The sequence below is a fragment of the Musca domestica genome, unplaced genomic scaffold (assembly GCF_030504385.1).
Source record: "Musca domestica strain aabys unplaced genomic scaffold, Musca_domestica.polishedcontigs.V.1.1 20, whole genome shotgun sequence".
In the NCBI taxonomy this organism is placed as follows: domain Eukaryota; kingdom Metazoa; phylum Arthropoda; class Insecta; order Diptera; family Muscidae; genus Musca; species Musca domestica.
Window position 1 is genome coordinate 1,111,791 of NW_026712250.1, and position 14,424 is coordinate 1,126,214.

The 14,424-nt window shown below is 36.2% G+C and overlaps 1 protein-coding gene across 1 annotated transcript; it reads right to left on the reverse strand.

Moving 5' to 3' along the window:
* Positions 1-9,912: 9,912 nt before the first annotated feature.
* Positions 9,913-13,432, reverse strand: LOC105262581 (uncharacterized). Its single transcript, XM_011298194.3, has 12 exons — positions 13,176-13,432; positions 12,951-13,109; positions 12,727-12,885; positions 12,510-12,668; positions 12,279-12,446; positions 12,045-12,209; positions 11,808-11,978; positions 11,598-11,753; positions 11,368-11,529; positions 11,154-11,312; positions 10,905-11,090; positions 9,913-10,842 (listed from the first exon to the last, which is right to left on the reverse strand). The coding sequence occupies exons 1-12, from the start codon at positions 13,348-13,350 to the stop codon at positions 10,022-10,024; spliced, it is 2,640 nt and encodes an 879-aa protein (XP_011296496.1). The 5' UTR covers positions 13,351-13,432; the 3' UTR covers positions 9,913-10,021.
* Positions 13,433-14,424: the final 992 nt, after the last annotated feature.

A 14,424-nucleotide genomic window follows, 5' to 3' on the forward strand; every position in this document is an offset into this window, starting at 1 on the left:
TTACTTCTGATAGTTTTCTTTGCAGGTTTACCGTATTTTCTGACGATTTCGGAGTAACATATCTCTATAATGTTTCTAATGCAATATTGTCATGTCGTCGGCCATCTATTGTCTGGTCGAAACATTAAACGGCATTTTTCCCAATCTTTATAGTTTTATGTCATTGAAGAACATACCCGGTTTGTGTATACACTACAATACTCACCCGGAAACTTGGCAGCACTGAAAGTATAATATGGATTTTTAAAAGGCTTTTGCTCTGCTCCCCCATTTTTAAACTACTGACTTTCCGAAGTCAATTTTTTATTCTTAGGTTATATAATTTGAACGATGTTTCATTTTCATTCGAGCCAAAATGTATCCATTGATTTATTTTTATTAAGTGCCAAAATATCGATATTTTTATATGTTGAGAATCGAAACCGACTATAGTTTGCCAATTCAAAAACAAAAACCAAGTTGAAGTTAATCGATAGATAGGTTAAATTATATAGCTTTTATGTTAGGCAATGGATTTTCTCCATTTGTTACTCCTCAAAATGGTTATGTCAGACCCCATAGAGTAAATATTTTCTCTGTCAGCAAGCTCCTCGCAAATAAGGTTTATTGTAGATAGAGGTTTTTGGAATATCCTTATATAACACTAGACCTTTGATATTGTTGTCTTAAAGGTCCTAGCCAAATTTCCCATTATATGGCTTAGAATTTTATACACCGAGTATAAAAGAATCGGTGAGGTTATACTTCATGCCTGATAATTCGTTTTACAATTTAGCCAACTCATCTCTTTCGAATATATATACGTCATGCCCAAAGGGACATAATTGTGATATTGCTCATACAACCCGGAGCACTACATTAATAGTACTAATACCACCCATTGTACTTCTCCGAAAATGATTTCTATTGAGAAAGGAATTTAAAATCTTTCTCCCCTTACCACCATCTTCTGTCACCCACTGTAGCTCCGATTCCTTGCCAAAGAGCGTGTGTAATTCTTTTTTGTCACGGTTGCTATTGTCAAACATCGGATGACACATAAAAGGTGAACATGGGACACAATACAAAGTGCTACATGGACTATGCGGAGTATTATAAAATTGTCGTTGATTGAGCTGAAGTTTTTCGGAGAGTTTTTGTTCACTACACGTTGGGTTTGATGTCGAACTTCAAGGTGCATTTGTGGGTTATGGGGATGTTGATGATGCGATGCGATGGTGTGTGGTGGTAGTGGTGGTTGTTAAACCAAAACTTTTGTTATTTATTCAAAGGAATATGGCCAACAAAAAAGGTATTTCCGTTCGGTAGGCCTTTACCTTGCCATGCGGCCTTTGAAGGATGTTGGTTGGTTAAACTTTGTAACATCTTTTTCTAAGACCATATTTCATTTTAACAATTCTAAAGTATTAACTACAAATGTCTAGAAAGTTTGGGTTTATTTTTTTCTGTGGAGGATCATCATATCAAATGGAACTTGAAGTTCAAAGTTCAATGGAGAACAAACATCAAAGGTTTTTCTCAACTTCATAGCTGTCATGTTACCGAATTCCTTACCCACACCCACCCACCACAATAAATTGTAGATTTCTCTCTGTTTCTTGTTGCTGCAAAACTTTTCAAATCCGTGAAAATTGTCACCGTGTACCCCAGGGGAGGTGGGGAGGCGGAAGAGGGGAAATGCTAAATACCAGACATTGTTGGATGTCATGAATAGTAAACATGAAGAAAATTCAAATAGCTAACATGTAAATGACAACTCTTGAGGCGAATAAAGCAAGGTATTTTCATATTCAACAAATTTTCTGGTGGCCTGCGCGCTCTCTCCCCCTGTCGGCATGAAAAGTGTCAAGAATATAAAGTTTCGAGAATACAAATCAGCTGGAAGAAAAATAAAGTAGGACCTTCCTTTTTAATATTTTAGGTTCGGGAAAAAAATGAAAATCATTAATTAAAGGCATGACCACAGGAAGAGGTGTCTTAAAATTTTCAAACTTTTTTCAGCACCATTTTTCATGGATCCAGAAATAAAATTTCTTAAAACACTTTCAGTACTTTAAAATGGCAAAAATAGTCTTTTGTTTCTTCAATTTCCTTCAAGTAGCAGTGACAGATTTTTATCGACTGAATTTTTATCTGGCGACCAACCATTGTCTGTAACATAAAATTTAAGTTCCGTTTTATTTCCGAATTGCCTTGAATCGCATTCCTTTCTTCTTTAAAGCAATTAAAATCGAAACCATCATAAAAATGGCAAATAAAAGAAACCAATAAATGTCGGCCCTCATTTTTTCAAAATAAATTTTATTGCGATTACAAAACAACAGCATACATTTAGGCTGTATAAAAGTATAATAAAAATTTGCATATTTTTAGGCAGTCATTATCTTTGCTGAAATTTGCACATCTCAAAATCATTGTTGTTGGATGCCGCATGCATGCCAAGGCAAATAAACTCCAAGTGACACACCGAAACGAAATTCCTTTGGGTTGTCGGTTTTTTTTTTTTGGTTTCTCGTCGACAAGTGTTTGCCAAAATGAGATGAAACATTTTATCCATGTTAAGGACAAGAGGAAAATAACAACATCGGCAAGCAAAAAAAAAAACTACCCTTAACGAAAATTGTGAAAAACATAGTTGAGAGGACAACATTTTTACATGCCAGACACGTCTCAGACAAATGACAATATTTTTTCTTCACTTTGATGCCATTCTTCAGAGCAAAAAACGGAAACAGTTTTTATCGTCTTCAGTTCATCTTTGCTTGTCTGTAGCCTTTTTCCTAGTTGTATATTTGAGGAATATTGAAAGTGAATGGCGAAAAGAAAAATCCAATTTGTGTCTATTTTTACAATGTGGAAAACACTTTGTCCCATGTTCGTTTGTCGTAGAGTTACTGCGCTATTTCCTTTGCTTTACTTTTATTTCTCAAAAATTAAATTTGATTTGAATATTTGCATAATAACAAAGGAGAAATGTGTACAAACACCAAGCCAGCAGAACACAGAAGTGGTCTAGGAAAACACCGAGGAAGCTAGAAATGTTTACATGGAAATGTATGGAATAGCTTCCGTTTTCAATTTCTTTGGCAAAAATAAACACATGCATGGTATGGTTTTAAATAAGTCAACACATTGAAAGTGTTGCATATTTTAAGGCGATTTTTTCTTTTTGAATATTTCCTTGAAATTTAAATGGTTTTTCTTTTATTAAAAAATAAAAATATAAATATTTATATTAAGAATATTAAATTGCAAAGGAATATTGTGAAATATGTTGCATACTTTTAGGATATGAGTTAAAAGGTTCCATAAATATTTTGTAATTTAAAAATAATGCATACTTTTAGGCTTTAATATTATATTAATAAATGTATACAGGTTGAGATGAAAAAAAGCATCAGCAGAAATGGTTCGAAAAGTAAAGAAGCGACTTGATCGAAACCCGCGTCGCAGTGGCCGCAAAATGGCTTGTAAGCTGAACATATCGCAATATTCCATTCGGCAAATATTGAAAAATGGGCTCGGGGTAAAGTCATTGAAATTCCAAAAAGTGCAAGAACTTACACCGCAACAGAAAGAAAATAGACTCAAAAGAGCTAAAGAGGTGCTTCGCTTGGGCGAAAATTGTTAAATGCCGAATTTGGTTTTCTCCGTCTCCGATGAGAAAACATCCGTTGTCCAGCAGTTTGTAAAAAAAACAAAATGATCGTGTTTACTTGCCAAAGAGGTCAGCTGAAAATGTGCACCCTCGATTGGCCACCAGAACTCAAGCGCCGGCCATGTTGACGGTGTGGGTCGCAATAACAACCGATGGTCGCTCTCCGCTCGTATTAATCGACCGTGGCATCATCATATCATGCCGAATATCATCGCGAAAATATTCTGGAGGGTGTATTAAAGCATTGGGACGCAAACATTTTGGCCGCAGATCTTGGACATTCCAACAGGACTCAGCACCATCGCACTCAGCACGCGCCGCCCAAGAATGGTTACAAAATGAGGTTCCTCGCTACATTTCCAACGCACAATGGCCACCAAAATTTACGGATACCAATCCGTTGGACTTTTGTGTCTGGAGTATTTTGGAAAGCAAGGTGGCAACTAAAAAATGCCACAGTGTCGATCACCTCAAGCAAGCGCTTCTCCGGGAATTGGCCAAAATACCGAGAGCAACGTTCGGGCAGCGTGTGACGGTTTCATTGGCCGTTTGAAGGCCAAAACTCGTGCCAAAGTTGAGCAATTCGAACAAATCTAAATTTATTCTAAAATTTGATGCTATTTCCGATATTTTTTGCTTTCATTCAATAAAATTTAAAAAAAAAATTAAAAATTATGGCGTGTGACTTTGTTGCCGGTTTTTTTTATCTCACCCTGTACACACATTTTGTAAAAACCTTTAAAATAATTTCAAAATGTAAAATTGTGTTGGGTTTTGAAAACAATTTATATAAATATAAATTCTATATATCAAAAATTTTAAGACAACGAAATAAGATAAATATAAAAATATTGTCTTCTTGAGATATTGATTGATAAATGGATCATGATTTTACATTGCCTTTTAAAATTATTAGTAATTTAAGAATATTCGTGGACAAAACATTCATATAACAATATTGATATAATTTTTTAAAACAATTGTGTGAAAAACATAAAAAATATTTTTTTTATTAAAAAAATGTTGCCTGCTTTTAGGAAAAAAATTTTTAAGGTTTTCGCAATTGTCGTAAAGGCAGAGAAACTTAATAAAATTTCTATAGATATTTTATTTTTTCTTAATGCTTGAAAAATTGTTGCCTACTTTCGGAGGAAAATTTATGGGGTTTTCCGCAAAATGTTTTAAAAGCAGAGAAACTCAATAAAATTTCTATAAATTTTTTATTTTCTCTAAATGTATAAAAAATTGCATACTTTCAGGCTTTATAAATTATTAAAGCATGCATTATGCATTTGCTTGCCATTTTTATTCTACTACAACCACGTTGATAAAATCTAAATTTATAATGTAATTTTTAATAAATTTTTAAATAAGCTTTCCCTCTCCCCCTACCCAGGGGATTACATCAAGCTTGTTTTATTTTCTACGCATTTATAAACAATTTTATAAGCCTGTCTGATATGATATTCCCTTTTTGATGCAGCAAATTTTATTATTTCCAAACACACCTACATGGCTGCCGAGATACATACGTACATATGTTGCATGAAATGTAAGTTATATTAAATGACTCCCTTAACACCATTAACAACACCCTGTGGTCCATTTTATGTGAATATATCTATGTGGCTTTAGAATTTTCTTTTTTTCTTTTTTTTTTTTTGGTTTCTCATTTTCCCTTTGTTTTGTAGCCATACTGGTCTCTACATTTACACTGCATTTATTTAACATTTGTGGTTTTTATGGTAAATTATCATTACAAAATAGAGGAGCACAAAAGGAATAAAATGGAAGAAACAAAACTACACACACACACACATCCACCCAGATGCAGGGAATCACAGAGGGGGTATTAATAAAAAATGAGGCCAACAGCAAATAACCGAAAATAAACTCAAACACAAGGTACCCGTATCCAACTTCCAGCTTCCTCAAATGGCAGTTATAATACCACCCCCACAGAACACATCAAAAATAAGAAAAAACGCACAAGAAAGTATCTGATAATAACAGGCTTTGTAAACGAAAGGAAACACCACAATTGAAACCTGTAACCTGTAAATTGGTGACCTCACCCTCCCCGGAGGACAGGGCAGGATGCCACACATCCATCGAAGGCGTGTAATAGAAAATAAAAGCACGTATCATAATTTTCATAAAAAATACATTGCATCATGTATGTGCTTATGTTTGTTCCTGCCATCTCTCCGTGTATGACACGCATCTTAATGTGGGCAGGAGTTTTTTCTTTTTTTTTTTGGATTTTTTATCATCCCCCAACCGTATCCAAAAATCAAAAATTCGCCTTTTGTACGGATGTATAACCCTCAATTTAGAATGTTATGTGTGTCTCCCATTTTTATGGGCCATATTATGGGGTTTCTTCCCGACATGTATGCTATTGAATTTTAAATGATAAAACATGTTGCTATTTTTGGTGCAGCCACTGGAATATGAAGAGTTGCCATACTAAGCTTCGCAGTTTCGCAGCTGTGAAGTTTTAAAGATATTTTTTTCAAAAATATTTGTAATTCTCAAAAAATATTAATAATAAATAGTTTGTGTAATATTTGTGTAAAAATCATAGCATACTTTTGGGAAATAGAAACTATAAAGTAAATATTGCATATTTTAGGGATGGAACGAATCAAATGTGTTGGCAATTTCGTTTAGAGGGCTAGAATAATTCCACATGAGTTTATAAACATCAATTTGAGATGTACCGCCATATGGGGATCCTACCATATTATTGACCTGTATTGAACATTTTCGGTATGGAATTTATTAACACTTAAGAAGGTAATATAATAATTTATAAAGAAAGGACCTTAGTAGCAAGTAACGGGAGGCAAATTTGACATGCATGTTGAAACTCAGGGTACTTTAAACTAAGTATAGTTTGTTTTTTTTTTTTTTTTTTTGGAATAAGGCCAAAAGGACCTCATGTTCTTCTTCTTCGACATTTCCCATGTAATTCCTGGTAATATCATTTCGATAATGTACGGGGAATCTGTCCCCATTTTTTCGTCTCTATGCTAGTTTCTTTTCACTCCCCATACCATACACTTTTATTTAAAAGAATTATCTGGAGAATCGTCTCATTTTAAAATAATGAAGGCGGGAGGATTTAAGAGTTGCAAAGAATTTCGGAGATTTTCATTTTATTCCATTACTTCTGCAATGACTGCCGCAAGACCCTGTCAAATTTTACATCGAGTTTTATTTTAAAGTAATTGGACCTCTGTCCCTAACGTCATATATTTTTTTAAGAATAACTTCCTTTATCAAACTAGACAGCTTACATTGAACGATGTCTTAAGTATCTGTATAAGTTGTTTGAAATTGTTGGTTTTCCTCCCCTTATGTAGGGCTCAATTTATTATAAATTTAAAAAATGTATTGCATATTTTTAGGAATTAAGTCTTTTAGAAGATATTGGGATTCATAAATTGTTACTATTAAAATTATTTTTAGTATTTCTACAACCGATTCGGCGTCTATTTTTCATTTACCGTGGTTTATTCAATTCATTGCGTACTCTAAATTTTCTAATTTAAACAATGTATTGCATACTTTTAGGACTTATATTTTACCAAAAAAAAATAAGGGTGTTGTTTGACATTCTTATCAAAATATTCGCTTTCCTTCCCTTACTTAGAGCCCAATTTAGTATAAATTTTAAAAAATGTATTGCATACTTGTAGGCTTTGTATACTTCATAAATATAGGAATTCATATATTATTATTCTTTAAATTATATTGTTATTTTAGAACATACTTGACATAGCCTTTTTCATTTAAGCAGTTTATCAATTCATTGCATAGTTATTTTTTATTTAAAAATATGTTGCATACTTTTAGGCATTAAATTTTTCACAAAAAAGAGGGTGAAAATATTTTTATTATTTAATTTGTCTTTAATACTTTTTGAAAGGTCTTGAATGTCTATTAAAATTATTGCATACTTTCAGGGATCAAAATATATATATAAAAATATTTAGCCTACATTTTTTCTAGAAAAAACTGATTTGATATTTTTTTTATAAAAATATGTGTTGTGAGGTAGCATAGCTGTTTGTTCGTACTTCATTATCTCTTTGTTTTGCTTTTCTTACCAGTCGCTGTTGATTTTCTTAATTTCAAAATATGTTGCATATTTTTAGGTACAATTGTTATTATGTTCCAGAAGCTGAAATACAGTACTATATTGTACTAGTTATTTACATGATACATGAAATCCATTATCGCACACGAAACCCTTGTAAAACTTACCGGCAAAATAAACAGGCAACAAAAAAATTTGATGATCTCTTTTTACTACTTATTACTAGGCTAATTCGAGTAAAAAAGCAATAGCGTGATTACCAGCTTCTGACCGATTGAAATGCAGATTTTGAAATATTGTCATCTAATTTTATAGTTTTTTATTAGTTTTCCTTTTCCCGTACTTTCTGGGAACAGCAGTTCTCTCAGAGCCAATGAAATATTTCTCTTGTAGCAGTCTTGCCATTGAAAAAGTACGTAAATAATATATATAATTTTATATAACTTTTCCAGGGATTCAGAGAAATAAATATAGAAAACTATTGCCTATTTTTGGGATGAGAATATTTTTCATTTTATTGTAAAATTAATATTTGTTTGACAATTCCCAAACTAAGAACTTAAATATTTACACAACAATTCCCCACACCTGTTTCAAACTTAAATTTGTTATATCCCCATAAATGTTCGCCATGTTTTCTCCGCATAACTAAAATTTTTATTTTCATTTTACACAACCACTTTATCATTACTTTGGTGTTTTATTTCGCCTCCTGAATGACAAATGCCCTCAAAAAAAAAAAAAAAAAAAAACATCAGCTTTAAAACTTATATAACACATTTATGGTCGTTTCGTCCCGCTTTATTATGCAATTTTAATACTGAAATTCTAATAAAGTTATGATTATGGCATCTTTAAAAATGAACTTTTACCTTGTACTTGGGTTTTATTTTCCAGCAGACAGGTCATCATCATTTTGTGTCTGTGTTTGTGCGTCCACGAACTGAGGTGGAATTATAAAATCTTCCCCTGTGGTTTGAAGTGAAAAGTTTGACGCTTTTCGTTGTCGGGAGAATGTTTTCGCGCTAATTTATAATTACAGTTCATAAATCTTTTATGGTACATTAGCCAAGATGGGGCATTTCCAGCATGGCCATGGGACGAGAACAACTTTTGAACAGCATGAAAAAATTAATACAAAAATATGAAGCATCTACCCTCCAGTTAACAGAAAATGTTGTTTATTTGCCTTTGTCCTCAGGGCTTAGTCATGCTCAGGGCATAATAAAAGGACAATGGTTTTTGTTCAATTTAAAGTACCAATTTTTTTTTTTTTTTTTGAAACATTTCACGTTCTATCTTTTTAACCTGTATCCTGTATGCAGATCTTATCAGGCTCACCTTTAAATTTTGTCCTTTAACCCAGAGTTTAACCTTAAAGTTGTTTTGCTTATTAACACCTATTTTTCTCACATTTCATATGCCACGTTCCGTTGGCATCCTGGGTCATGGCTAGTATTTCTCTCCTCCCCCGATACTTCTTGGCCCATTTCCATTTTGGTGGTTGATGATGTTTTTATGGCTTTTTATCGAATAAACAATGTTCATAGACCGACCGAACGACCAACCAACAGACAGACCATCCCACCTCCCATCCGCCCAACCACATCCCAAAACACAAATTATCATCTACAAAACTTAAGGTATCATTCTTATGGCTCTCATCCGGCATTGGCTTTCCACACGGTTTCGTTTTCATTTCAGCGTAACTCTATGGCCATTCACACCTTCCCGTCAGCCGACCAGGCAGGGGGGCATATTATAATATCAAAGGGAATCCAAGACAATAACTAAGAGATTTAACGAGATGTAAAGCCAATTATATTTTTTTACAAACATTTTTATTAGATTTACATAAACAAATTGTGGCTAGAGGGTTGCGGGGAGGGAGGTGGTAAAGGCGAAAGTGTTTAGACAAAGCGTCTACGTGAGCTGAAAATTCTATTTGTTTTTTATATCTATTTTGACATTGAGCATTTTAATGAAGGATTGTTGTTGGTGGTGGTCTACTACAGCTATTTAATTGAAAACTACATTCACTTCAAATTTTGAAAATATTCAAATATTTTCAAAAAATTAAATACGATTTTTTTTTAATTTTCCTTTTCCCAAAATAAATTCCCAATAAAATCTCCAACATAAATTTTCTCCCAAAAAAATCGAGTATTGATTCTATATTTTTTTATTTAAGCCATTCATAATTCCGATTTCAAAACTAAACTCGAAAATGTCATTTGAATTTCCATCCCTGACATTTCTTAATAGTGGTTGGTACAACGATAAACAGTTTTCTTCCATTTGCGGCAATATTTGCGATAGCAACGTCGTTTTGGTGGTTCCACTGGAGGGTGTGGTGGCAGTGTAGGGTATGGAGGGAAGGGTGGGAATGTGGGTAGTGGTGGGAAAGTTGGGAATGGTGGATACGGAGGATAGGTTGGGAAGGGAGGATATGGCGGTGGGGTGGGATAGCTGGGTGGGGTGGGATAGCTGGGTGGGGTGGGATAGCTGGGTGGAGTGGGGTAGGTAGGTGGTGTTGGGTAGGTGGGTGGTGTTGGATAGCTGGGTGGTGTGGGATAAGGTGGGGGAGTGGGATAGGGCGGCGGTGTGGGATATGGTGGATACGGTGGCAGTGTGGGGAATGGAGGATATGTGGGTGGCGTTGGATAGGGAGGAGGTGTTGGATATGTTGGTGGGGTAGGATAGGTTGGGAATGGTGGATACGTGGGATATGGGGGACATGGTGTGGGTTTAGTGGGTGGTTTGGTGGGAGGCTTTGTAGGAGGTTCTGTGGGAGGTTCGGTTGGTGGCTCGGTAGGAGGTTCTGTTGTGGTTGGTGGTTCTGTGGGTGGCTCCGTTGGAGGCTCTGTCGGAGGTTCCGTTGGTGGCTCCGTTGGAGGTTCCGTGGTTGAATCTGTAGGCGGTTCCGTGGGCGGTTGTGTGGTTGGGGGCTTTCTACCCTTGCACCTTAAACTTTTTATCAAATTTGTGGCAATTTTACCATCCACAGCCACCTGGGCACCCACATTCGCCAGAGTGTTAACAGTATTGCCATCTCCCACGGCTGTGACATCATTGCGCTCTGTAAATAAGTTTGTAATAGAAATTTCAAACATCTTCATATAAAATTCAATCTGCACTTACGTTCCTGAATTATGCCCACTTTATCTTCGGCGGCACACTCCTCATCGGTCAACTCCTCGCCAGTCAACAAACCCGTTACCTGTTTGCCAATTTCCAAAATACGTAACTTGACAGCAGCCTGGGGTGTTATGACGGCACCACGATTCAGGGTATTGCCATCACCGGTTATCAAAACAGAGTTATCAGCTGCAAAAGATTTAAATAATGTTTAAAGGACACATCTTTAAATGCCATCTAAAATATCCTTACATTTTTGCTCCAACAGATCAGTATTACTGGCGGATCCTCCACCGCCTGTGGCTTGATCTTCGTTGTTAATTAAACCCAAATCCAAACCAATTTGAGGATCAAGTATCAGCAGTTGGGTCAAGTCATTGTTACTGCCATTGATGGCAACTCTTCCGGAACCTTGGGGATAAAGAAATAAGTTTCAATTCTCCAGCTCCATAATCTCAAAACTTACTTTCCTGTTTGTTGAGCAGTTTATTGATAATGCCACCCTGGGAGCCACCGGTACTTTGCTCCTTGGAACCCAATATGCCACCAACCAACAACAGCTGGGGTGTCAGACTACCAACTTCGAATTTTTTATTGCCATCACCCTGGACATTGGTGTCGGTATTGACTAAAATTCAAGTTAAAAAAATATTGAAATCGAAAAACTCTCCATTTGTGCAAATCGGCGAAACTTACCTTTCTGCGAATTAATTCTAACATCCTCGATGGTACCATCGGGCGCCACCTGTTGACTTTGTGTCAGAATGCCCAAAGGTGCCAGAATTCCGGGGGCAGCTTTCAGCAGATTGACCTTGGTATTGTCATCTCCCTCAAATGTGTCACTTAAATCAACTGGGGAGAAAGGGAATTTAATTCCGCTATTTGAGTCCTTTATTCATGACTTACCATCCTGGGCCTTGACCACCGTATTGGTAATACCCCCCGAACCATTACCGCTCCCTGTAATGGTCTGTGTGTTCTGGGTCAAAACTGCGGGTACAACATTTGCCAATACCGAACCCTTGACTAGATCCACATCCGTGTTGCCGGTGCCAGTTAGTTTGCTGCTTTGGTCAACTGGAAGATTTAAAAAAAAAATAATTTTGAAATCAAAATCCAAAAAAATCTCTGTTTGTGTTTTACCTTTTTGCACCTTCAGATCTTCGTTTAGGATTTCTCCACCCTCACTGCCTGTAATTGTTTGGGTATTGCTGGTCAAAACATCGGGCGCCACTAAAACTCCTACGGGCAATTGGGCCAAATCAAACCCAGAGTTGCCCTGTCCTGTTAGGCTGGAGGCTTGATTGACTACATAAGAGATTTGAGATAAAAATTCAAAATCCTTTCAAATCTCCCCCCGAAAATGTTTTGACTTACAAATTTGCTCATCGGCATTTTGGTTGACAATGTTGCCATTGGGACCGCCTCCTGTCACCACTTGGGTGTTTTTAGCTAAAACTTTAGCAGGCACCAAAGCCTGAACAGGCAGCTGCACACCATCGTTGTCTGAGTTTCCAGTTCCTTGGACATTAGAGCTTTGATCCACTGTAAATCCCAGGATACCATTATTTATTGAAAACCTTCCTAGTTTTATCCCAAAAATATTACCTTCTTCTCTGTTTTGAATGACATTTTTAATGCCACCTGGTCCTGCAGCCAACTGTTCATTTTGGGCCAGCACAGTGATGGGAGCTCGTGCCAACACGGGTACTTGGGCAAAATTGTTGTCCGTGAGGCCTTGGCCTTGCAAATTGGAGGATTGATCAACTAAAATGCAATAAAACACAATTAGAATAAGAAAAGGTCCTCCTTCCTGCATCCCTACCCTTCTGATTGCTTTTGACGGCATTTTCAATGCCACCCGCTCCTGTGGTTTGCTGTTTATTTTGAGACAGCAAAATGACTGGAGCACTGGCCACCACGGGCACTTGAGCAAAATCACTGTCCGTCAGACCCTGGCCAGTCAAACTTGAAAATTGATCAACTGAGCGAAGAGAGAAGAGCAGCCGTTTAACAATGAAGAGCAAATTTATGGAAATCCTCTCTTACCTTGTTGATTATTCAAAGCCTGATTGCTAATGCCGCCAGGCAAGGGACTAAACTCGTTGTTACTTGCCAAGAGTGCAATGGGTACATTGGGCAAAATTGGTACATCCAAAAACCTGCCATCCTCCAAACCTTGACCCGTTAAAACGGTGGCCCGATTCTCTGTGGAAAATAAACAAATTCTTTTAACAATGAAACCCTCTCCTTCTCTCTCTCTCTCTCGCTTACCAAATTGATTGTTTTCAGCCGTATTACTGATGGCCGGCCCCGACAAACCCCGATTAATCGTCTGTGGATCACTTATCAAATCCTTTACCTGGGGAAGGGCAGCTGGCGAACATTTAATCCAGCCAGGAGTCCAGATTAGCAGCAGCAAAAATAGTTTAAAATTCAATTCTAACATTATTATTTTGAGTTCATTCTCTCTCTTCTCTCTCGCGTTGAAGTGAATTTCTGGGGGAATAATGTCACGGCTCTTGCCTCGATGCCCATGAACTGATCGGTTTTCAGTTCTATAGTCAGACTTTTATAAATTCTCCATTGCTTGTAATTTGTCTTTTGTTGTTACCCACACACACACATATGCACGCACGCATTCATGCATTCTCGTTACCCAGCCAAACATTTCGATCTGCTGCAGAGTTCATTCTCTTCCGAGAACGTGATTTATGTGGCAAATATTTGCGAAATCTTTTGGCTTCATTCACCGATTAACATTTGTTTCTATCATTGTAGAACATCTTTCGAACAAAAATCCGCCATGCTGGAGATTATTTTTTTGTTTGGACTTCTTGTTGAAATGGAAAACATATTTCAAATTATTCTTATGAATATAGAACTCTATATAGTTATGTAAGATTTTCAAAAACGAATTTTGGATATTTTTGAAAGGCAATCATGATTTTTAAAAAATATTTAAAAATATTCCGCAAAATGCCAGGGATTTTTTAAGAAACAGATTTAATTTTGTTCTGGGGATAATTTTGGGTTTTATGAATTAACCCCCCTCAGAAATATCCTTGCATCCCGTGTCGCGCAATTTTAGTAATAATCTTCTCTCGAAAAACCGGCTTAGAGGCAGTTTTTCTGCATTTTATTTTAAAATTGAGATATCCTCAGTGACAAATTGGTAGATTTTTCTGAAGACCTTTGACAAATTCTCAAATTTTAGAGTTTCAAGGCATTTTCAGAAACATCCCCCCAACAAGAATTTTGGATAAAAAAACGAAAAAACTGGTAACCTATAGGGAGGAATCTTTGCTAGATTGGCAGAAGTAAACTTAGAAACCGAATTATAGATTTGAAAAATGTTCTTCCGCAATGGATTCCTGGAACAGAGACGTATCCAGAAACATTTTTTGAGACCATTTCGGGGGTGTTTGTGGTTCTAATGGTAAAAAAAGTCCAGGGAAACGTCAAACATTTTAGAATAGCAACAATTACGAAGGGGACATAGTACCTCCTACCCCTCCATAAG